We start from the raw sequence: 22,326 nt of genomic DNA on the forward strand, positions 1-22,326 counted from the left end.
TGGGAGACAGGAGAGGCCAGAGGCACGTGTGTCCCCATGTTTCCACCTGCGCTGGGAAGGGACTTTGTGGGCAATAGAGGGAGACTGTGGGGGTGGAGGGAGAGCTTCATTTTAGGCATATTGAAGTTGAAGGGCCCCTGGGCCGTCTCCGTTTAGGAGAAAGGTCAGGGTTAAAGTTGACTGTGCTGGAGTAATAGTTGTAGCAGATCATACCTGCTGAGTGCTGTGTGAACTGTAAGCACTCTGCCTGCATCGTCTCATTGCCTTTTCATCATTGTCTTGTGCAGGAAGCACTATTTTACGCCCATTTACAGATCCGGAACATAGGTTCAGAGAGGTTAAGTCAATTGCCCAAGGTCTCACAGCTGCTGAGGCGCCAGAGCTAAAACTGAACCGGGGCAGTTGGACTTGAGCGTAGAGAAGAGGGAAAGGGCTGTACCCTGGGGAAGGGGGAGGAGGAGGGACTGGCAAAGGGGTCGGGCAGGAAGTGGGAAGGCACAGGCCAGGTGCTGGGCTGGTGCTGGGCAGTCATGACCTTCCTGAATGTTTTTGACATGAAGGAAGATTCCGTCCTGATGAGGGGTGGAAATGGGGAGGGAAGCCAGCCGAAGGAGCAGACATTTGCAGGCAGGGAGTGTCCCCAGCGATGAGGGACACTGCAGAAAGGCCAAGAACATGGACCCAGAGGCCCCTCCATTCAGGGACTGGAGCTGCGTCCAGGGTGGGAGCCAGACTGCACAAGATGAGGAGCGGTGGGTGGTCAGGAAGCGGGGGCTGCAGAGCTGAGACTTCCCATGAAGGAAGAGGTGGAAGGAGCCGCTGTTGGAGGGATGGCCAGGCCTGGGGGTGGGGGTGGGGCTGCGTCCTTGTCTTAAGCAGAAGTGTCTGATGGAGACAGGCCTGGGGCCTCATCAGGGCCCTGAGTGTGACTTGGCTGCTCCTGCCTTGAGCTTGTGGTTCTTCCCGCCCTGGCCCGGTCCCTCCTCCCACTGACTTGGTGGAACCCGTCTCTGCCAAGAGGTCCAGATCAGCTACAACGTCTGTGGAGGCTTCCCTCGCCCTGCCTTACCGGGAATGGGGTCCTGCCCTCTGCTCTGTAGAACCCTTGCGTCATGCAGGCTCTGCCTCACCTGTGATCAGAGGCTACGGCAGGTGCCTGACGCTGTACCAGCCACCTCCTGTTTGTGACTGCCTCTGACAGGTAGGTGTATTCTTGCTGTTCCTAGCCATGCTCAAGGTCACATAGCTAATACAAGGCCGTCCGTATGTGCTTTCCACCCCACTAGAATTCCTAAGAGAAGGATCTCTGATTTCTGGTGGTGCCAGTGCCTAGGACTCAACACTAGGATTCAGCACTGAGCCCCTGCTGTGTGTGCTAGGCACATGGTTGTTGCTGTTGGAGGAGGCAGATTTGTGATGGGTAGGGGAGGGCTGAGACTCAGCAGGGTAAGTTCTGTAGAGGAACGTCCGTGCTGTGGGGCCGCGAGAGCACGTGAATGGGCACCGCTATGGTCACATTTGCAGCGGGTCTGGAAGACCACTTAGGGAGTTTGCCGAGGGAATGGGCCCGAGACCATTCCAGTGTACACAGAGCCCCCAGTGCAGGGCCGAGGAGAAGCTGCGCCCGGCAGGAGAGAACTTGGTGCAGGAGGAGGAGGTGAGATGGTCCAGGGGGTGGTGTGGGCAGCGGCCTTGAACAGCCTTTACCAAGCCAAGATGGCAGCAGGGTCCCAGTGGGAGCAGGTTTCGAATTGCTTGAGGAAGCTCCCCACCCCTGGTCTTCAGGGAAGGGGAGTTGAAGGGGCAGAGGGTGAGGCCCCAGCTCCTGGCTTGGGGACTCAGGCCTGGAACGACACAGGTGGGGGGGCGCAGTGAATGTGCACTGCAGGGGGCAGGCTGTCAGCTGTTGTCTGAGCCTAGTGATGGTGAGAGCAGGGTTTGCCATGAGACGAGGTGGCCCAGGCCCTGGGCTTCCCTGTGGCAGTGCACAGTCCCTTCCCACGGCATGGTCACCTCTGCCGTTGGCCCCGCTCCTTCCTGGTCTCCACGCCCCCCCCCCCTTCCAGATGCTACATCCTTCTTTCTGGTTTTTACTCTTGGGCTTGAATAGGTAAGTGCGCTCTTACAGGCTCAAAAACCAAAGCACATGAAAGGGTTTAGGTTGAGAATTGTGCCCTGCTCCACAACAGCTCACCCTTTTATTACTCTCTTGTGCCCTCGGAGCTTCTTTAGAATGTAAACGCAGAGCTTTTATTCCTTTCCTTACACAAAAGTGGCATCTGATACGTTCCTTGTTTTACTGCGGACAGAGCAGATCTTTCTAGAGGGAAGGTATCTGATATATCTGAAAGGTGTGTTTCTGAATCTGTGTCTTTTTTCCCCCTCATCCACCCCTGGGAGATATTGTTGGTTTTTTTTTTTTTTTTTTTTTTTTTTTAAGATTTTGTTTATTTGACACACAGAGAAAGATCACAAGTAGGCAGAGAGGCAGGCAGACGGGGGGGGGGGGGAAGCAGGCTCCCCGCTGAGCAGAGAGCCTGATGCAGGACTTGATCCCAGGACCTGAGATCATGACCTGAGCCGAAGGCAGAGGAGAGGCTTAACCCACTGAGCCACCCAAGCGCCCTAGATTTCTATATCATTTAACAGAGGTCTAGCATCCCATCACGTGCTAAACTCTGACTTATTAACCAATCTCTACTTGATGAACCCTGGGTTTGTTTCCAAACTGCGAACACGGCTGTGGCGAACAGTCCCATAAGTTTGTTGGTTGAGGTAATTGTAAGTGGGATCGTTGGCTCAGGGGGCAAACACTATCCTCATTCCGGTAGACCCGGCCCATCCTCCTGACGGGCTGACGCTGTGCATGCCTGTCGTCGGTCAGACCCGCTGTTTCTCCAGCCTTGCCCAAAGCGTGCTGTCGCTTTTCCACCTATTTTTGCCCTTCTGATGGGTGTGCAGCTGTAATTTGCGTTCTCTAATTCCGAGCAAGGCTGGGTGCCGACCATCTCTTCGGGCTCCACGCCGGGCTCCGTTTTGGAGTCCTGGGAACCTGCCCGTTTCCAGCGCGGGCGCCGCGCCTGAGGGATGACAGGCCTCCTCAGCCCGGCCCTGTTTTCTTTGTAGACAAGCACGAGACGAAGCTGAAGGGGGTCATCTACTTCCAGGCCATCGAGGAAGTGTACTATGACCACCTGCGCAGTGCAGCCAAGGTGAGGGCGGACCATGGGGGACGGGGTGGGGGGTGTCCCGTGGGCTTCTGGGAACAGCCACCTCTAGCCCGTCTTCTTGAGTCCTGGACCCCTTCCTTGATCTCTGTGTAAACTCTCTTTCCCTCTCTCCCTCTCCCCTTCCCAGAAGAGGTTTTTCAGCTTCACTGTGGTGACTGAGGTACCCCTCCCCCGACCTCTAACCAGAACTACACTGCACATTAATGCCTCCTGTCCCTTACTGGTCCCTGACCCTTCACTCTTCCCTCCAGCCCCCTCCCCCCAGGCCCGAGGGAGGAGTGGCAGGGGCTGCAGGGAGCCCCTGGGGGCCCAAGGGGCTTGCTGGCTCCTCCTGAGAGGAGGAGGGCAGGCCAAAGGATGGCTCGGAGGGGAGGAAGGGATGGGGTAGGGCTGAGGGGATCAGTAAAGGGCACATATTTGAGGCCTGGGCCCTCTGCCGTTATGCAGATCAGCCTCCCCCAAGCCTCTGGTGCCGCCTCAGCTCTGACCCCTACTCGTCCAGGGTCCTGGGCCCTGGGCCCAGCATCCCACTCACAGCTCTCTCCACCTGCCCCTCCGACGCCGAGAGGAGGCTCTGGTCCTCACCAGCAGGGCCCTTTGTGTCCCATTCTGTTGCTACTCACTTTTGTGCCCGGGGCTGCCCAGAAACAGGGCCCCTACAGGGCAGGGTATGGCCCTGCCCAGGTCCAAGGATGGCCCGGATGTGAGGAGGGAACATTTCGGCCTGGGGCCCCCTTGACTGATGGGGACTCAGTCTCGAGCTCCAGGGCATCCTGGAGCCGGGGGTGGGGGGCAAAGGGCAGATGGAAGGTCAGAGGTGAGCCCTGTCTTAAACCTTCCTCTCTCCCTGGGCAGAGCCCCAACCCGGCCCTCACCTTCTGTGTGAAGACCCACGACCGGCTGTACTACATGGTGGCGCCGTCAGCGGAGGCCATGCGCATCTGGATGGATGTCATCGTCACCGGAGCCGAGGGCTACACACAGTTCATGAACTGACCTTACCAGTCCGGGCATGGGCCTGCTGCACTGCCCCGGGGGGAACAGAGTCGCACTCTGGGCCCCAGGCTGCGCAGCAGTGCTCCCAGAGGCCCTGGGAGGGCTCTTGTACAAGACTTCGTACCTTTCTGTAAAGAGCTGGTCCTGTGAATGTCCGCGCTCAGGGCCCCTGAAGAACCAGCCAGCAGATAAGTGGGGAGGCTACTGGGGACTCAGAACTGGCAAGAACCCTTCATGGTCCGGCCCCAGGGCTGCCAGGGCTGAGCAGCTGGCAGAGCAGGCCCAGCTCTGACCTGGCACCTGCGCTCCCCTAGCCTAAGTTCTCTTTCGCAAAGGACAAATTATGGTACCAGAATCTGCCAAAGATCCCTCCTTGCCTCCGGACCCCCCGCCCTTTGCAGGGGCCTTGGGGGCTGAGGACAGCCACATCTGGAGTGGGGTAACAGCTCAGGCGGTGTACTTCTCAAACCCCGCTCTACCCTGCTCTCCTGCATTTTTGTTATTACTTTGTTCAAGGGCCAGAGACCTCAAGTGTCATCCTTGAGGTCCCAACCCCATCCCCTTTTTGCAGACCCCAAACCCTGATCTCCATAGTGACTGCTTCGTCGCCATGGTTACATACACACTCATGGCCCCGGCTCTGTGGCTCTGCCCATGCTTCAACCGTGGGCCCATCTGAGGGTACGTACTGCCATCTCTCCAGCCCAGGACCTTGTGCATCTCATGCTGAGGCGGGGGGAGGGACCAACCCCCGCCCCAGCTGTCCCCTGCCTGTGGCTCCAGGCCCCGGTGCGCAGCCTGCCGGTCCCCCAGTTCAGCCCTCTCCCTTCCACTCGTGCCTTGCTTAGAGCCAGAAGGGACGAAGCTCGGACATCCAGAGACTGGAGGAGGAGGGAAGCAGATGGGAGAGGCGGCTAGATGGGTTGTACAGGCTGAGTTCCTAATAGGGCTGGAGGGCTGCTCAGACAACCCCAAGGGGAACCTGAGCAAGAGAGGAGGCGGCAGAGTGAGAGGACCCTGCGGTCTGGCTGCCCTCCCTTCAGCCTTGGAAGGGTGACAGAAATGGAGAGCAGAGGACCAGGCCAACAGCTATCTGGCCTCGGCCCTTCACGCCTTAACACTAAGCCCACCTCCCTGCCCACCACTGGGCCATGGCTGCTGGGCCCCGGGCTGGGTGATGATCAGTATTTGTAAGCATCTCAACAGAATAATAAACCATTTGGACTATGTTTTTGGGAGCCAGGCTGTGTGGGGGATGGGGCTGGGATACAAGGGGAGGAGGACCAAATGTCCCAACAAAACAGGATTTCCTCCTCATTGATGTTCCAGGAGGCACAAGGGCCCAACCCATGACTTCTAGGTCCCTACTCTGACCCCACTCCAAGGACTGGCTGGGGGTGGGGGATGAAGAAGCAAGAGAAGGTAGGGACTCACACAGAAGTTTAATGAGGCAGACGGGGCAGGGAGGCCCATCACCGTGGCAGGAGGCTGGGCAGGAGGCTGAGTAGGAGGGCAGCTGTAAGGCAGTGGGGCTCCAGGAAAGCTGTCTGGGCCCCTGAGGTCAGCCGGTCGCCATAGCGGTCCAGGAGCATCAGGACCACTCCATTGGTCCAGCCAAAGCCCTCCTGGAGAGAGACAGGACCAGTGGGCCAAGATCTCTGGGGAAGGCCCCACAGCCTTTCAGGGGCTATGAGATCTCCACCCAGAGGCTCTAGAACTGCCTAGCCCCAGGGCTGCCGAGGGGCTCCAGTCAGCCTCCCGTGGACCCGCATCCATGGGAGGAAACACAGGCCCAGGCAGGGAAGGTCATGGCCAGGTGTGGGGACAACACAGCCTTGTTCCCAGAAGGGTGTGGGCCCACTCACCTGAACTTCATACTCCCCTCCTCCACCTGGCTGCCCACCGTTGCTGATGTCATACTGGAAACAAAAGCACAGGCTCTGGGTTGGGGGGCACTACCCCAGGCTCCCTACTTCAGCTCTCCAGGGGAGCAAGAGATGAGAGCCCCTTTGGGAGAGGCTGCTCTGGCCTGCTGCTCTGACCCCCTGCAGTGCCCAAGAATGGACACCGGGCGTCACCACTGTCCCTGTGCTTGGCAAAGTCTGGCACTCATCCCTGCACCCCCACCTCCCACCCCTCCAGCCCACCATGGGGAAGAGCCCAGGAGGCTCTGGCCTCAGGAGCAGCTCACCTTCTCAAACATGGCTGACTTTTGGGAGTAGACCTCAAAGTTGGTTCGGATCCAATTCTGAGCCAGCTGGAAAGCCACTTCCTGGGCCCGAGGTGAAGGAGACTTGGCCAGACCTAGATGCCCACCCCCACCCCAGCAGGACCCTGAATCTCCTGAGTCCCCATCCCAAGGGGAGCAGAGGCCTGAGCCTTACTCTCCTCAAGGAGGGAAAGAGGCCTGGGCCTTAACACCTTCATCATGAGCTGCGTGAAAAGCCAGCGTGCTCCTTCCCCAGGGCCTGGGTTTGGAGGGAGAAAGGAGGGCTGGTTCCCCTGACAGGTGGGGGTGGACACACATGTCTGCTGAGTGGGGAGCCGAGAAACCAGAAGAGCCAGAGAAAGACCCCACCTGCTTTGTTCACACCTCCTCCGCACCAGGAGGCTGACCCTCCAGGCTGACCAGATGCAAGGGGGGGAAGGTCCTGGGATACGCCCCATCCCTGCCTCCCTACTCCCTACCTCTGATGACCAGGTCCTGCAAGGGTGCCCAGGCATTGGGGAAGTCCCACTGCTGGCCTGTCTTCTGGAGAGAGGTCGGGATCCCGTACTGGTAGGTCAAGATCTGGCTGTCCTAGGAGGTTTCAGACATTTTCAGGACTGTGGGTGGGGGCTCGATGAGGAGCCAAGAGGCTGGGCCCTCCTCAAGGCAGGTGTCCCCCTCTCTGCGTTTTCTCTTCTTGCTCAGGGCTTCCCCCTGGTGGCTTCAGCGGGACCTGCAGGCTCAGACTCGGGAGTGGAGGAGGGGGTTGGCGGCCACTTCCAGGGGTCTCTGGCACAGAAGCAGGGAGAGAGCAGGTGGTGCTGCCCCCAGTAACCCGCCCGCCCTGCTGCCCCCTCACCTCCAGATACTTAAGAGCCTTGTCCACGGCATCCGGGTCAGAGAAACAGCCAGACCAGAGAGGAGTGAGGTTGGTTGGGTAAAACTCCAGGTTCTTCTTTCTATTCTCAAGGTCATAGTCAAACCAGGCCCCTTTCTCTTCATCCCACAGGATGGCTCTCATGGCAGCCAAGCGCTGTTGCTGCAGATTTCTGTACTTTGTGGCTTGGATGTCATTCCCTGGGGTGAAACTCTCTTTAGGCTGAGCTACTGGGAGGCCCTGACCTTGGGTCCCATGCCTTCAAGAAAGAGGCCAAATTTGGCCTCCTCCTTTTGTCCTCCCCGAGGGCTAGAAGTCCTGACACCAAGGGGACGTGCAGACCTGGAGCTCACATTTCCGGCCTCTAGGAGCTAAGAGTTCCTGAGCTATGGCCCTGTAGGACTTTCTAGACCCACACCTGCCTGCTCCTGGGTCCATCCTAGGAGGGCACCGGCCATGTGCATTTCCCTAGCTCCGAGGTCTGAGGGCAGTTTTTTGGGGAAAGAGAATGGGGGGAGTTTGAAAGCGTGGACTCAGGTGTCCTCTCACAGACCCTCGTAGTCCCTCCCAGTAAGAAAGGGAGGGGGTGTGGAGAAGGGGCCCCATATGTACTCTTGCCCTAGAGGGGAGGTCCGGAGCCAGCCAGGAGGCCCTTCAGTCAGGGTCCTACTTCCAGCTCCACAGCCAAGGCTGAGGTAGGACCCCAGCTGGGTGGGGCCCCCCCCCACCCACGGGGCTGCTCACCCAGCCTGGTGTAGAAGTTGCTCATCAGTGCCTCTGCCTGGCACAGGAAGGCATTGAGGTCAACAGGCACGAATTTGCTGGTCCGGATGCTGCTGAGCGATGCAGAGTTTGGGCCTCCGACGAGCCACCGTGAAGAGAAGTCCCAGCCAGACTCAGCCCCGGCCTTGAGCTCAGCCCACAGAGCCACCCGGTCCTCTGCGAGGACGATGCGGCAGGGAATGAGAGACCAAGACCTGACACCCAACACCAGACTCCCTGTCCCACCCCGGTTCCTGCGCTTGTCGCGGCTTACCTTCTGGCAACGTGTCGGCCAGCTCAAAATCCTTGCTGTAGGCCTCTGGCCTGGAAGAGGAAAGTGGGCATCCTGGCACCGGGAGGCTCCAAGGCCAAGCTGGAGGCTGAGCTATGCTGCTTCAGCTGCCCCTCGATTCCCCTTTGGGAGGCCTGGATTGCTCAGGGCTTTCAGTCTCAGCATCTAAGCGGCGGGGCTGTCATGGCCCTCAGACCAGAGTGAGGAGCTAGAGACCGAGAGGCTGGCAGTGGCTCCTTACCTGGGGCCCCCGTAAGGGACAGCATAGTGGTTCAGGACGTAGCTCTGGCCCCCCGAGCTCACAGAGACGGTCCTGTTCTCCATCCAGAAGTCCAGTTCCAAGGCTAGGGTCCCTATGTTGTCCCTGGGGTGGAGCCAGGCACCGTCTCAGCCTAGGCACACCCCTCAGTCCCGCCCCGGGAGGGCCCAGGTAGGAGGGCCTGTGGGGCAGCAGGGGGACTGGGGACCCACCTGAGGAAGGCGGTGTCATTGGTGTGGGTCACGTAGCGGTCCATCATGAGAGTCAGGAGGGGAGGCTGGCTCCGCTGCAGGTAGTACACGCGGGCCCCGTTGGGGACGTGTCCATAGCTGCCAAGAAGGACACCTGCCGAGGGGCATCTGCCCAGTGGCCAAGCCCTAGGCCCATGCTTCCCCACCTCAGCCTGGAGGGGCCGCCCCGCTTACAGCCGCACCAGGTCCAGGAAGTTCTGCAGCATGCCCTTCACTGTCTGGGGCATCTCAGACAGGAGCAGCCCCTCCATCACCCAGTAGGAGTCCCTGGGGAAAGGGACAGCTTGAGCACCAACCCCCCAACACCACCCCCCTCTCCCGCCCTGCACACTGGGCCAGTCAGAGTGGCCCCCTCGGCTCAGGACAGCCCGCAGGCCCCGGGCTCCCCGACTCCTGCCCTGTAGCCCTGGCCGCTCACCAGTAGTAGAATTCGACGAAGCGTCCACCAGGCACGATGAAGGGGTGGGCCGAGTAGATGAGAGAGAACCGCTCCGGGTGGCTGAGGACCTCTGGCTTTACCTGTAGTCGAGAGAGAGGGCACAGGGAGCCCACAGGCCCCTCGGTGTGGATGCCCTGGCAGCAGGTGCATGAGTTCGGGCTCTGCTGCTGGTCAGCCGTGTGGCCTTGGTCAAGGCCAGAGCCGCTGGGAGCCAGGTCTGCTTGGCCCCCACATGCCGGCCTCTGGAGTCTGTGCTAACTCAGCCTGGCCTAGGCAGGGGCTCAGCAAGCAGCGGCCAGTATTAGGACCAGGTAGGGAGATTGTTTCCTCCACTCCCCTTCCCCCATCCCCAGTTGCCACGCCAGCCCCAGAGGCCCAGGGCTCCCATCCTCTGGGAGGACAGGTGCTGTGCAGCCTTGAGCAAAGCACTGCCCTCTCTGAGCCTCAAAGGAGAGAAAGTGTCTAACAGATTGTACTGACCACAGCCCACAAGCAGCAGTGGCAACTGTTCCTGAGCAGAATCCTGACCTAACTCTGGGAAGAGAGAGCCTATGTGGGTGGCCTGGAGGTGGCAGGTGAGGTTAGTTTTGCATCAGCAGCAGTTGGGGTGGCAGGGGGGCGAGGGGTGGGGTGGTGGGGTGGGTAGGATAGTGAGGGCTTCAAGGGGGAGGTAAGAAGGTGGAAGTAGATGTTCCCTTCTCTCCCTCCAGAAATTCTTTCTAGAGAGCTGCATTCACGGACCCAGTGGGTGGGGGTCTGTCTTCTCAGGAAATATATCCCAGTCTGTGATCTAAGGGCAATGGGGGCCCCAAGCTCGTCTCCCCTTCTCCCAGCTCTATCCCCGTGCCTGAGATCCGGGACATGGATACCTTCTTTCCCAGTTTCTTCCAGAGCTGGTGGAGCTGCCCTGCCCAGGCTCTCAGCTTGGGGTCCGAGATCTTCTGCAGCAACCGGGGGCTGGAAGAACACGGACCCCATGGGGTTCAGGGAGGCAGGCCTGCCCGAAGGCCGCCTCCTGTTTCCCGTCCAGGTAGTACCTGTCCTTCCAGTCCTCGGGAGTCCAGGACAGCAGCTCCTGCCCCACGGCCTGGAAGTGCTCTTGGATGAATGCCTGCAGCTGCTGTGGGGGAATGCGGTGCTCATGGGCGGCCGCCAGTTCCCGGAAGTCCTGCAGAACCTGGTCTGGGGTCCACCGGCAAGGAGGGGTCAGGTGGACTCGAGGAGCCTCGCCCTGATAGAAGCTCTTCTCTGCCTTGTCTTACTCTCTGTCATCTTTGGTGCAAAAGCTTCAGGGGGTGGGGTCCCCCGGTGCCTTACCTGGAGCTGAGGACAGTGGCATGTCCACAAACTGCTTGTCATCCCGGTAGAGTCTGGCCATCTGCACTTGGTGCAAGAGCTCCCCATGGCAGTAAATCTGGCTGTGGACAGTGTTGGGAGGCGGGCAGGTCAGGTCACCACCATTAGGGGGGAAGAAAGGCTCGAGTCTGGGCACATTCCCTGGCCTGGGGCTACATGTGAGTGTGTCCAGGGAATGTGTGCGCACCCATGCGTGGCGGGGTGGGGGGTGGGGACACACCCCGCTGAGAGAATGAGGAGGGCCCTCTGCAGTAGACGACCTAAGCAAGGGCCCAAGGCCACCCTGGTTGGTAATTTGGCACAGTGGACACCCAGTGAACAAAAGGAAAGGACCACTTGAATCAGAGACACGCCAGAAGGGGTGGGACCGACTCTGCACAGCGGCCCTGGGGGAAACTGACCCTAGGGCTTAAGGTAAAAGCCTGTAGGTTATACCCAGTGGCAGCTGCTGAGACCTCCGGTGGGAAATCCACGGATGCCGCGCCGCGCATGATGCACATCATTCAGGAGGCAGTGACTAGCTTGCTACTGGGTGTTTATAGGAACCACCTCTGTGCCTGGAGCACAGCAAATATTCCTGCAACCAGAGTCCCTACCGGGTCCTGGGTGCCGTCCCTGATGAAGAAGGCGGTGCCCCCAAAGAGTTCCTTCATACACAGAAAGGGTTTACCCGGGAACAGCTACACAGGGACCACACGGGCAGGGGGTCTCTTCCCACAGGGCGGAGGGAAGCACCCCAGGAGCCACGAGAGAGCTCTGCGGCAGCTCTCCACGAATGACAGAGCTGCTTGGCCAACAACAGCAGTGCCAAGGCACACAGACTGTACCTCAACGGGAATCTTTGAACAATGGAAGAAAAGACCAGCTCAGTGGGCTAAACTGCGTGATCTTTCCCTTGCAGCGATGGACACTGAATGTGAGAAGCTCCCACACTGGTTTTAAGTAGGCTCCGTGCCCAGCACAGAGCTCAACGTGGGGCTTGAACTCACGACCCTGAGATCATGACCAGAGCTGAAATCAAGAGTCGGACACTTAACTGACTGAGACACTCAGGTGCCCAAGTTGGGGTGTTTATGGACTCAGGGGCAGGGAAAATCTGGACTAGGAAAGGGGGTGCTTGCATGGGGCATGAACCTCAGGAAGTCACTCCAGAAACTCAAGGGGTCCATAAGGCAGCTTTGCATTCCTGACTGTAGACGAATATGCTTAAAATACTATATTGGAACAGAAGACACTGTGCCAACTGGGTCAGCCCGTGGTTCCCACAATGGGCCAAGAGACGTGTCAAATGGACACAACGTCCTCTGTGTCACCCTCTGAGCGCTGGCTCGATACAGACCCGCAACAAGCACCTGACACATCTGTGGTGTGAAACGGGCAGAGAGAAAAGCATGAGGGGCGTGCTTACACCGCGTCACAAGTGTGTGCACACACTCCATAAAAGGTGGGTATTTATATATAAAGAAGAGGGTCCCTGCTGGCTAGATTCATCTGCTTCTCTGGGGGACATGAGGAGAGGCTGAGAGCAGGACAACACAGTTTTTTCCCACATCGTCCTACTAGGACCGGACCTGCCGCTGTGGAGTCAGAAGCATGAGTACTCCTTTAGTGAGAGACTATAGCTCTCTTTTCCAATCCTGATGCCACAGTCCCCAAGGGCATGATGGGGCAGGGTGTGCCCACGGCCCACGTGGCTAAGTGGGGGCTCCCAGTAAGTGCGGCTACGCTGCCCAGTGGCAGGAATATCCCCCCCATTCCGGGCCGAGCAACCCGATCCTCTACGGCCCTCGCAGAACTGGACATGCTGGCGGCGACCCGGACGGTAACAGCGCCCGAACCTGACGTCCCTCCCACGGCGGGGGTGGGGAGGGAAGAGCAGTGCCACATGGAGACAGAAACGGCAGCTGAGGGCAGAGAGAGGAACAGGAGAGTATTTAAGGAAAATGGGAGATCTGGCGCACCATGCGCGCCCGGACAGAGCGAGAGGTTACCGCCGTCCTCGGCCCAGTGGTACGGGTTGCCTGAAACGGTGGGGCCCTGCGCCTGCCGCGCCCAGCCTGCCTCTGGAACCTGCCAGCGCTGAGTGGAAGCTGCAGACAGAGCTGGAGCGGCTCTGGGAGATGCTGTGGTCTCGGGACAGGACGCTGAGCCGGGCTACCGGCTGATGCCTGCAGCCAACCCTAGTGATGGGCCGGTGTCTTTCGACTTCCAGTTTTTAGATGTCATTTGGGAAGGAATTTCCCAGAACTACTCCCCACTGGGTCTTTGGACTGGGTGGTCTACAACTCTTGGTAGATTCATTGCCCTGGAACTATAAATCTTGAAAATAAAATACTTAGAAAGGCCCTGATTTTGGGATGCCTGGAGGGCTCGGCCAGGTGAGCACCCGACATTTTTTTTGGGGGGAGAAAGAGCATGAGTGCAAGTACAGGGAGGGGGGGCAGAGGGAGAGAGAGAGAATCTCAAGCAGACTCCATGCTGAGTGCGGAGCCTGAGGCGGGGCTCCATGTCATGACCGCCTGACCGAGCTACCCAGGCACCCCAAGCGTCTCACTCTTGATCTCAGCTCAGGTCTTGATCTCAGGGTCATGAGTTCAAGCCCCAAGTTGGGCTCCACGCTGGGGATGTGGAGCCTGGTTTAAAAACAACATCTCCCAATGTTAGTGGACAGAACACGCAGCATGTGCGGTGCTGAGAACAGAAGGCTAGTCCACAGCACAGAAGCAATGGGGTTCTCGTGGGATGAAAGCAGTAGGCATCATACAGTCCGTCCAGATCCCCGTGGGGCGTAACCCCACCATAACATGAGGAAGGCCGTGGGAGGCCTCACGGCGTCCTCACAGCAAACGGGGTCCAGGCGTGACTACCACTTATCTCAGCCTAGGAGGGGGCACCTGCCATTTCTGGACACCAAACCTGTCTCCCAGAGGCACTCGGGCTTTTAGTACCTAATGGCAACAACATACATGGTAGATTAAACAGCACTGGACCATGAGCCACACAAGGGCTGCGGGGTGGCACATGCAGGTAAGCATCCGACTCGGTTTCAGCTCAAGTCACGATCTCAGGGTCGTGGGATTGAGCCCTGTGTTGGGCTCAACACTGAGCATGGAGCCTGCTTAAAAGTCTCTCTCCCTCTGCCTCTACCTCTCTCCCATGTGCTCGCATTCTCCCTCAAACAAAGGGGGGGGCGCTTTGCGGGAGATGGGTCCCCCATTGTGGAACAAACTGAATTTGATTTTAATGAGGAGAGGCATTCAGAGAAAAAAAAAAAAACAACACTAGCTAGAATCAGCAGACTAGAAGGAGTTTTCTTCCAAGAATAGGCAAAGGCTGGGAGTCAGGCTGGATGGATGAGGGGGCTTTAGTGAAATGGGTCAGACCAAGGCAACAGGTAAGGCTGAGCAATGCCGGGGTCCAGCACTGGGAGGGGCCTGCACCATCAGCCAACAGAGCCTCCTGACTGTTCTAATACGGACTGAAGCCGAAGTAGCCACAATCGCTAGTATGGCCTTCCATACTAGTGACTGAGGCTCAAGAGCCAAGGCTGTGGGAATCTTCTTTCTAGACCGGCCCACCGAGTTCTGTGGACACGCGTACTTGAGCCTGATGCGCTACGACTGCTCCGGGAACGGATCAGAAGATATGCCCTGTTGTACAATTGGCAGGCACCGGAACTATTCTGAAGACCACCGTGTCCTCCGCTAGGGAGGAGGTGGTTGTAATAAGTAATAAAGTCATAGCCACCTGTAACAATGCCCGTCTGTAACAATATTTGGTCTAAGGGCAAAGACCGAGTCCCCAAAGAAGGCGCAGAGGAAGCTCTGGAACTCTTCCAGTCCATTCTGTAATGGACCCCACTGCACTATGACCGCACCGGGATAAGGTCTAACACTGCTATTACGGGTATGATTCCACCAGTCTGTGTAAAGAAGGCATGTGGTGAACGGAAACTGATGCCTGTATAGGTTCAGAGACAGAGCAAAAGCCTCCTCAGAATGTCAGACCAACGGGAAATGACTGGCCCGAGGAAGGGCTGGGTTTAGCTAACTTCTGTGCTAGGCAGCTCTGTAAGCCTCTCAGTGAGACACAAATGGGGGGCACCTCGGTGGCTCAGTCTGTTGAGTGTCTGACTCTTGGTTTTGACTCGGGTCATGACGTCCGGGTCCTGGGATCGAGTCCTGCATGGACTCCTTGCTCAGCGGGGAGCCCGTTTCTCCCTCTGGCTGCCGCTGCCCCCCCTTTTGTGCGTGCGCGCTCTGACAGATAAATAAAATCTTTTAAAAAATCATTCTGTAACCGACAATGCGGTGTATCCCCATCTCACACTACGGCAGACATAAGCTGGAACAGGAGAGTCAGAATTACTAGAGTCTCACACAGTCCCGATTAGTCTAGTCCAGCCTCATCTGGCCAGAACCTCTCCGGACGAGGCCACTCAGGCTTGCCGGCTTCCATCTGCCCTTGTCAGGGTCCAGAGCCAGAGAGGTCTCGGCAGCACATACATTCCCCTTAGGGTAGGCGAAACGGAGAGGCGGCCTCCCTTCCAGCTCTGGGCCTCCTTCAGAGCGCCACATGACCGTCAGCCGTGCGTTCAGTTCTTTACCTTCAGCTGCTGTTTCTCCTTCTCCCCATCTATATCCGCGCTGTTCCAGCTTGGGCCGGACTGCAGCAGTGATGCTAGTCTAGCGAGTGCCTCCCTGCGGTCCCCTCCCGCTCACGGGGACTGGGGCCACGTGGGTTCACTTCGAGCGGGCCATCCTACCCCTGGGCCTGCCGGAGACCTGAATACAGCCCTTTTCAGGGACCCCCTGCATCTGGCCAGATGGGGCGAGGGCACAATGCGCCGCATCAGGCCCCTAGGGCTTTAGACCTAGCAGTTTAAGGGTAGAGCTCCGCTTTCTTACCTAGGAACCATCCCTGCTTCTGCCACGTGTGGCTGCTGCCTCGGGCCCACATCTCTGCATCAGGTAGAGAAAAGAAGGCTGAAGCAATGTGGGGGAGAAAGAAAACAGTGCGTTCTACCGACATCTTCCTCCCACGTGGGAAGAGCAGCCTCCCCTCCACCCCCACCCCCTGCCTCGATCGCCCCGCCCCCGTAGAGGCAGAGCCATGTATGCCCGGAGCCCTTCACACCTGAGTGTGAGAACACACTTGGGAAGCTGGGTCAGCCGGCCCTTCACGTTCGCATCTGCCCTTTCAGGCAGCCACTGTTGTTAAGGTCCAGTTCTAGCTCCCTATGGAACCACGCCTTGGACGGGGCGTGTGCTCCCTGGTGTGACAAGATACAGCCCAGGGGTCCAGACAGGTGCAACATCTCCTGGTCTGGTCCTCTGACAGTATACTGAGCATTCATGGTGACACCGAGGTCAGGCTACTTGCTCCCGCCGGGGTCTCACCGGCCAACTCCACGCGTGTCCTCTCCCCCAGGGAACCTGCCCTATAGCCCATCTCTTTTGTTGACACAACAGCTCTTACTGGCATTTTGTGCCTCAGCTGGTGCATCTAGATCTGGCCCACCTCTGCATGCCTGTGACCTCCCAACATCCCATCGGTTCATGACCCCACGTGGCCACCTCACATGAACACATTGGGATACCCACTTGCTGGCTCTAATCACTTTTCGATCAAGGACAGGGGTTCCTCTGATGGGTATCAAACGTATTCTACCTGGGGTGCCTGCATGGCTCAGTTGGGAGCTGCCTTCGGCTTGGGTCATGATCCCAGGGTCCTGGGATCAAGCCCTGCATTGGGCTCCCTGCTCAGTGGAGAGCCTGCTTCTCCCTTTACCTGCCGCTCTACTTGTGCTCTCTCTCCCTGTCAAATAAATAAATAAAATCTTTAAAAACAAACAAAAAATGAAAAAGTCTTCTCCTTTAATGAACTTCTCAGATTCCCAGTGACTTCCACAGGACTGTACCACACATGGGCGATGTTTCTATAAACCACTTTCCCATCGCCCTTCTGCCTGACGGTATGGCCAGGATGGTGGCCACTAAGAGTAGATTAAACCCAAGCACAGTGGCAAATACTATGCAGTTCAGCCCACTGAGCTGATTTGTTTTTTGGTTTTTTAGATTTTATTTATTTATTGGAGAGAGAGAGTGGGAGAGCGAGAGAGCATGAGCAGGGGGAGGAATAGAGGGAGGAACAGAGGAACCAGCAGACTCCATGCTCAGTCTGACGTGAGCTCCATCCCACAACCCTGAGATCATGACCTGGGCTGAAATCAAGAGTCGGATGCTTAACTGACTGAGCCACCCCAGGCGCCCTGATATTCTCACTCCCGGCCATAGAGGCAGCCCTCCAGTGCTATCTGTTCACCTTGGAACGGCCATCCATGAACCAAGCACCTTTTCTAGGGAACAGAGTCTCCTGCTCTCACATCCAGGTCATGGAATTAACTCTACATTCTCCCAGCAACATGCTACTGGATAAACCCTTTCCATTGCATTACGGAACTCTTCTGGGCCCTGCCCTCCCTCTTAGCTCATTTCTCCAACATCACCCAAGATACTATGGGTGCTTCGAGTTTTAAGATTATCTTAGGTCTTGGGGCACCTGGGTAGCTCAGTTGGTTAAGCCTGTGACTTTGGCTCTGGTCCTGATCTCAGGGTCCTGGGACTGAGCCCCGAGTCCGACTCCCTGCTCAGCACGGAGCCTGCTTCTCCTTTTCCCCATGCACCTCCCACCCCAGGGACTCGTGCCAATAAATCAATAAAAACTTTAAAAAAAAGAGATATTTTTATGTCCTTCAGAGAGGGGCAGTCTCAATGTCTGATAACAAGCTAGTAATTGCCTCTCAAATGGACATTTTTCTAGTCCAAAGTCTGGCAGGAGTGCTGGGAGGGGCCCCGAGGCTTCTGCTGTAAGCCACCCTCTACGCTCCACGGAAGGGTGTGATCTGTGTGACCTCAAGCAATTTTACTGGTGCCCATTTGGAAAGTCCAATTAATACAAGAAGCGAGGGTATGATGGGCAAATTCACAGGCCTTTTGAGGTATATCACTAGACACTGGAAACACTCCTCGCTTGGATACAACGTCTACCCCGTAACACACTCAGGCAAAGTAAAAGCAATCACTTCACAAGAAAAGTGTTCAAACACCAAAGCAGCTTTCATCTCAGCTCCTTTGACCCTGGTGTTCCTAACCATGGCTTTGCAGACAGGTTTGGGTTTTACAACACTAGGAAGGGTAAGTGTTCCCTGGCCAGATATGACAGCCACATCTGAGAGATATTCAGGAGAAGGAGAAACCCCTTGATATCAAGTCTGTCTAAATATTCCAATCTCCATCCAAACATGCACCTAAAACCCACCAGCTCTTGCACTCTCTGTCTTCCCAATCCAACCGTTGCCCGTTTCAGGGCTTTAACCACACATCTGCTACCACGGTGCACGGGACCCCACAGCACAGAGTTAAGAATCTTCTCCATCCTCTGACCATTTTGCCACTCATATGCATAATGTTTTGAGCCCCTGGCAGGGACGGAGATAAGGGACTCTAAGCTTTTCACCAATCCCTTTTTTTTTTTTAAGATTTTATTTATTTATTTGACAGATGGAGATCACAAGCAGGCAGAGAGATAGGCAGAGAGAGAGGAGGAAGCAGGCTCCTCGCTGAGCAGAGAGCCCGATGCGGGACTCGACCCCAGGACCCTGGGATTATGACCTGAGCCGAAGGCAGAGGCTTTAACCTACTGAGACACCCAGGAGCCCTATCAATCTTTTTTTTTTTTTTAAAGATTTTATTTATTTATTTGGCAGAGAGAGATTACAAGTAGGCAGAGAGGCAGGCAGAGAGAGAGAGGGGAAAGCAGGCTCCCTGCTGAGCAGAGAGCCCGATGTGGGACTCGATCCCAGGACCCTGAGATCATGACCTGAGCCGAAGGCAGCGGCTTAACCCACTGAGCCACCCAGGCGCCCGTGCCCTGCCAATCTTTATCTTGATTAAATTGTGGGACCTTTGCCTCAAGTCGTGGGAGGTCAGGTTTCTCATTACCATTTTTGCCTTGCAAAGTTTTTCCCTAATTCCTCCAAAGTAGGGTGAATAAAACAGATTTGGGTCCCTTGCATTTGGGGGGGGCCTACAGGAGCTCCCAGTGGTCCATTCAATTTCTAAGAAGTGCTGCATTCACACATTTTGACCCTATTTCTCAATAACTGTTTAAAGATTCTACCCTGCTGGGATGAGTCCATTGGCTCCCTCCGCCTATCCTATTCTCTTGGAAATTGGTCTAGTCTGCTTCATTATTTGTTGTTTTAGAATAATTTTTTTTTTTCTTTTGGAAATGGCTCTAAGGTTAATGGACATACCTCAGGCCAGCTAGAAATGGGTTCCTTAGGCAGGGGCCCCGAGAAGAGACGCTGAAGTTTGGACTGGCTAAAACGTAGGCATGGCCCATCTCTCATTTCCATGTTTGCTATTATAGGATAATAATAACCCAGGGGTTGCATTTTTAGATTTTTTTCTTATTATTCTGCATTTTCTTAGGCATCCAGGGAGCCAACACTCTGGGAGATGGACCCATCATCTCCAAATTCCATCGATAACTTTCACCTCCAGGAACCGACCACAACACAGCTGCCACTCCAAAACATGGGTGACCCTTCAGCCAAGCAGGCACCAAAGGGTGCTCATCCCCTCCTTCCATCTCGCTTTCCCCGAGCCACATGTCCCAACCAGGCAAGGTCCTCCCAGCAAATCACACATTTTCTGACATCCGCCGCAGTACTACAATCCAAACTTGGTACTAACCGATGAGCTCAGGCCACAGCCCAGTCCCCCGCAAGATGGCCCTCGGTCTAGCTAGCAGGGGCCGGTTTGGGGGGCCCCAAGCTACACCCACCTTTGGCCAACTGGCTACAGACTGGGAGTTTCCCCCAAAACCGTCAGGTTCAGTAATGCGCCGACTCACAGAAGGACCGAGGGCCACCCAGTATCACTCAGACTTAGAAACCTGGAGACTTAGTAAGATCGGACGCACAGATACTCCCTGCCCCAGTCACAGGCCCCAGGTGACAAACCTGAACGTGAGGCCCGGGTGACCCCTTGTGCATGATGTCACATGGGTTGCTGGGAAAGTTAGGTGCTATTCATACAAATCCACTGGAAGAGGACCGCTGGAGTTTTTGTTTCTTCTGTCTTGGACTCTGCCCTATGTGCATTCTACCTTTCTTGATTTTAATCTGTAACCCTTCACTGGAATAACTATTTGGTGAGTAGCAAATCACCAGCCCCGCAGGTGGTCTTACCCCTGACACAGCAGCCTTTCCTTACTGCCGGCAACTGACCTCATGCTTAACAAAACTCTTGATCACACAGCCTCTCTGAAATCCTTATTATAATTTCTCAGAACAAAATCTATGAATCAGGGCACCTGGGTGGCTCAGTGGGTTAAGCCGCTACCTTCGGTTCGGGTCATGATCTCAGGGTTCTGGGATCGAGTCCCGCATCAGGCTCTCTGCTCACCAGGGAGCCTGCTTCCCTTCCTCTCTCTCTGCCTGCCTCTCTGCCTACTTGTGAGCTCACTCTGTCAAATAAATAAATAAAATATTTTTAAAAAATCTATGAATCATCCCGAGTAATCCCTTTCCCTTTATACTCCTTCATCAGCGAATCCTATCAGCTCCCTTTGCAAAATATACCCCATCCTGAACGACTTGTTACCTGTCTGGTCCTACCACTGGCACCCGAGCCCTGCCTCCTCTCTCCCGTGGCCTGTTTCCACCTCTGTCCCAGCCAGAGGCCTTCTTCCTTGAATCATGACCTCAGAACCTTTGCACGGCCATTTCCCTGACTCCTTGCTGGATAGTCTTCCAGATCCACACAGAGATGATGGTTCCTTCCACAGTTCTGCTCAAACATCTTCTCCTCAGACAACGTCCCTCTCCATCCCCTCGGACACCCCCTCTGCTCACCCCGAGCGGCTCCCCCACTGCTTCTGACTTCTGGCTGTGCTTCCGTCAGTACTGTCCTTGCTAATCACATAAGGTCCCCAAAGACAGGGACCTTGTTTCTCTTGTTTGTTGCTGCAGGCCAAGAGACACAGCGAGCGCTGTAGAAACCCATTTAGATGAGAAATGGATGACGTCCTGTGAGCCTGGGAAGCAGGACAGGCTCACTCATCTGTCTTATTTGGGGATGGGAACGATGGCTCTGGAAAGAGGTCTGACTTGGCTCTTGGTCACCGAGGTCAGAGGTTAAACTAAGGAAGGCTTTTGGGCCCTGACACTGCTTCTCACCTCCTGGCTGGGGAAACTGGAAAACCGGAGAACTGGCAGAAAGTTTCCCAGAACTGCCTGAGGAAAGCCCTGCACAGTCTGAGGAGGAGGCTGGAGCCAGGGGTGGAGGGAGGGAGGACGCTGGGCAGCCAGCGCCTGCTCAGCAGGCAGCCCCCACCTTTTCCAGCACTGGAGGTCCGGCGGTGTCTGGCACAGAGCCTGCCCGCCCCCCCCACCCCAAAAGCTAATTTCTTCCCTCCACTTCCCTCCCCAGGGATGACACCCCAGCACCTGAGATCTGACCCCAACCTCCAGACCCTGGCCTTCCTGCCCCAGCCCCAGCCGCCTTCCCCACTCCTACCTGTCACAGGGTGGGGGCAGGGTGCCCTGGGACCCCAGCCCCAACAGAAGCAGCAGACACAGCTCCTGGGTCCTCCTCTGCATGGTGGCTGTGGCCGTGGCCCAGGAGTAGCTCTGGTACCTCTTATGCGCTGAGGCGCAGCCCGACTCACCCACTTACCAGGGGCAGCCAAAGTCCACATGTGGGGTGTGGTGGCCCGAGGGGCTGGATGCCAGGTCTGTGCACTGAAGCTCCCTGCTTCTGCGCTCAGCTCACAGAGGCCAACCCCTGCCCCCTACCTTGTCCTTGTTCTCCTCTTTTAGTCTCCACAGGGGCCACCAGCACAGGCCCTTTCCTCAGAGTGATGTGGTGGGGTGGTAGTGGGGGCCGCGGTCACAGGAGTGTCAGGGACACAATTAGGTCACACATCTATGACCCAGAGGACCCCAGGATCACCACTGCAGAGTGTTACCTTTTCCTTTAACATTTCAAACAGAATGGTGTAACTGTCCCTCAGAACAATGTATTACTTAAAATATAACCTATGGGAAAAAAATATATATAACCCATGGGACATTTTACTAGTTACCAAGCACGTCAAGAAAAACACATACTGGCCACAGGCCTCTGGGGGAGAGGCCGATACATGGCCTTGAAGCCGAGCAGCTGGGAAGGCCCGGCCCGCTCAGGGCTGAATGCTGCCTGCTGCATTTTTCCATTATCTACAACCCCCCCACCCCCCCACCCCCCACCCCCCGCCACGAGAGTGCCTGTGGCTAATTAGGTAAGTCCTTTGAATGTGATTGCTCAACTATAAACTTTATACTGCTTGACCAGACGTATTTTGCCTTCCTTCTTGTCTATCTACAAGGCATATGACCAACGTTTGGCCTTCTTCGGCTCTTCTGTTGGTTACTGTTTCTATCTAATAAAAGCGGGACAGAGGAGTTGTTCTGGGCCACAGTCTTCTCTACTGTTGTCCCCTGCTCCCTTTCTCTTGCAGCTGACTTGTTTGTGCCTCATTCTTCTCCCGTGCGCCATCAGGAAGCGACAGAATGGCTCACGATTCTGGCCCAGGTGTGGCCGCATG

At 56.4% G+C, this 22,326-nt stretch overlaps 2 protein-coding genes across 11 annotated transcripts in view; one reads left to right on the forward strand and one right to left on the reverse strand.

Moving 5' to 3' along the window:
• PHLDB1 (pleckstrin homology like domain family B member 1) overlaps positions 1–5,455 on the forward strand; it is a 45,092-nt gene extending 39,637 nt beyond the window's left edge. For 6 of the 8 annotated variants that reach the window (XM_044257963.1, XM_044257964.1, XM_044257966.1 and 3 more), the window contains 2 exons: positions 3,127–3,212; positions 4,086–5,455. In XM_044257963.1, the coding sequence (XP_044113898.1) occupies positions 3,127–3,212; positions 4,086–4,226 (227 nt within the window). In that variant the 3' untranslated portion in view covers positions 4,227–5,455. Of the gene's footprint in view, positions 1–3,126; positions 3,213–3,357; positions 3,732–4,085 lie in introns of those variants that run through there. The other 2 variants (XM_044257962.1, XM_044257965.1) reach the window with 2 other exon arrangements.
• A 236-nt stretch (positions 5,456–5,691) lies between these two features.
• Positions 5,692–21,369, reverse strand: TREH (trehalase). Of its 3 annotated transcripts, XM_044260628.1 has the most exons (15): positions 21,258–21,369; positions 10,633–10,733; positions 10,353–10,497; positions 10,185–10,272; positions 9,295–9,395; positions 9,051–9,143; positions 8,838–8,954; positions 8,608–8,730; positions 8,349–8,398; positions 8,057–8,251; positions 7,295–7,512; positions 6,915–7,026; positions 6,418–6,530; positions 6,092–6,145; positions 5,692–5,851 (listed from the first exon to the last, which is right to left on the reverse strand). In XM_044260628.1, exons 1-15 carry the CDS (start codon positions 21,338–21,340, stop codon positions 5,699–5,701), a joined length of 1,746 nt encoding a protein of 581 aa, XP_044116563.1. In that variant the 5' UTR covers positions 21,341–21,369; the 3' UTR covers positions 5,692–5,698. The 3 variants fall into 3 exon arrangements, with proteins under 3 accessions (XP_044116563.1, XP_044116564.1, XP_044116565.1); XM_044260629.1 differs by lacking the exon at positions 21,258–21,369 and having other exon boundaries at positions 10,353–10,435; positions 10,633–10,683; XM_044260630.1 differs by lacking the exon at positions 5,692–5,851 and having other exon boundaries at positions 6,094–6,145; positions 6,915–7,021.
• Positions 21,370–22,326: the final 957 nt, after the last annotated feature.

The sequence above is a fragment of the Neovison vison genome, chromosome 7 (assembly GCF_020171115.1).
Source record: "Neovison vison isolate M4711 chromosome 7, ASM_NN_V1, whole genome shotgun sequence".
In the NCBI taxonomy this organism is placed as follows: domain Eukaryota; kingdom Metazoa; phylum Chordata; class Mammalia; order Carnivora; family Mustelidae; genus Neogale; species Neogale vison.

Excerpts from the sequence above, each read along its gene's own strand:
- TREH (XM_044260628.1), bottom strand. The coding sequence starts at position 21,340 with ATGCAGAGGAGGACCCAGGAGCTGTGTCTGCTGCTTCTGTTGGGGCTG. Across the intron at positions 8,731-8,837 it reads AATGACACCGCCTTCCTCAG|GGACAACATAGGGACCCTAG; the intron begins GTGGGTCCCCAG and ends GCTCCACCCCAG. Across the intron at positions 7,027-7,294 it reads AGGCTCTTAAGTATCTGGAG|GACAGCCAGATCTTGACCTA; the intron begins GTGAGGGGGCAG and ends GAAACCTCCTAG.